At 38.9% G+C, this 875-nt stretch overlaps 1 protein-coding gene across 1 annotated transcript in view; it reads right to left on the reverse strand.

Annotated features, from left to right (window-relative positions):
• Positions 1-875, reverse strand: part of ESD (esterase D) — a 52,515-nt gene that overhangs the window by 21,925 nt on the left and 29,715 nt on the right. The window contains exon 3 of the mRNA XM_012648362.1: positions 99-223. Coding sequence (XP_012503816.1) covers positions 99-223 — 125 coding nt within the window. The remainder of the gene's footprint in view (positions 1-98; positions 224-875) is intronic.

Below are 875 nucleotides of genomic sequence, written 5' to 3' on the forward strand. Positions count from 1 at the left end.
CATACCCTAGTTTAAAATCCTCAGAACTGGAAGGACTGTGTCCAAAAATCAAACTCTTGGTAGTTACCAGTTAATAATTACAATACAAATTAAATTACCTCCTCTGTTACATAAGAGTACATTCTGTAGTTAGTTTTCCAAGGATCTTCAGTGGCATCCACATAAAACCCAGCCCCGGTACCAAAGTCCCAGCTGTCGTCTTCTCCTTTAATATTGCAGCCACCTATCAAGGAAACATCTGTGGTTTCACCCACTCCATAGCAATACCCTATGTTTAATAACATACTTTTAGATGACTCTACAAGTCCATTTGCATTAGAGCTATTCACCAAATATTATGAGCTCTTTGCCTTTTGTGGCACATGGTAGGATTAAAATTCCTGGTCCTCTTGCCTTGAATGGGGCCATGTGACTAGTTCTGGCCAATGAGGTGAGAGAGGGGGAAATGACCTTCCAAAGCTGGAGTATTCAGCTGCCAAGGTAAGACACACTAGCTTTCTTTGTGGATGAAGTTCCCTCCTATATATTATGAACATATGTTTCCTTACTCTGTTTTACCTGTCAAAGACCTTATATCCTCTTTTTATCTTTCAGAATGTATTGTGATCCTTTCCCCGATGATTCTCCGCCACTACCAACACTTCTTTAATTCTCGTTACCACTGTGGTTTTAAATCAGAAGGGAGACGATTCACTATCTCGAACTGAAAATGTCTACTAATGTACTTTGGAATCATTCCATCATGTTTCCCTATCTACCCACTCCCCCAGTGGAATTTTCCTGTATTCCTTTTAAATTTATTAGGTTTTATTTTATATACTTGCATGTAGTTAAAAAGCCAACCACTGGGATTTTGAATAGAATGACAGTAACAC

This window comes from Propithecus coquereli, unplaced genomic scaffold (assembly GCF_000956105.1).
Source record: "Propithecus coquereli isolate 6110/MARCELLA unplaced genomic scaffold, Pcoq_1.0 Scaffold11, whole genome shotgun sequence".
Lineage (NCBI taxonomy): Eukaryota > Metazoa > Chordata > Mammalia > Primates > Indriidae > Propithecus > Propithecus coquereli.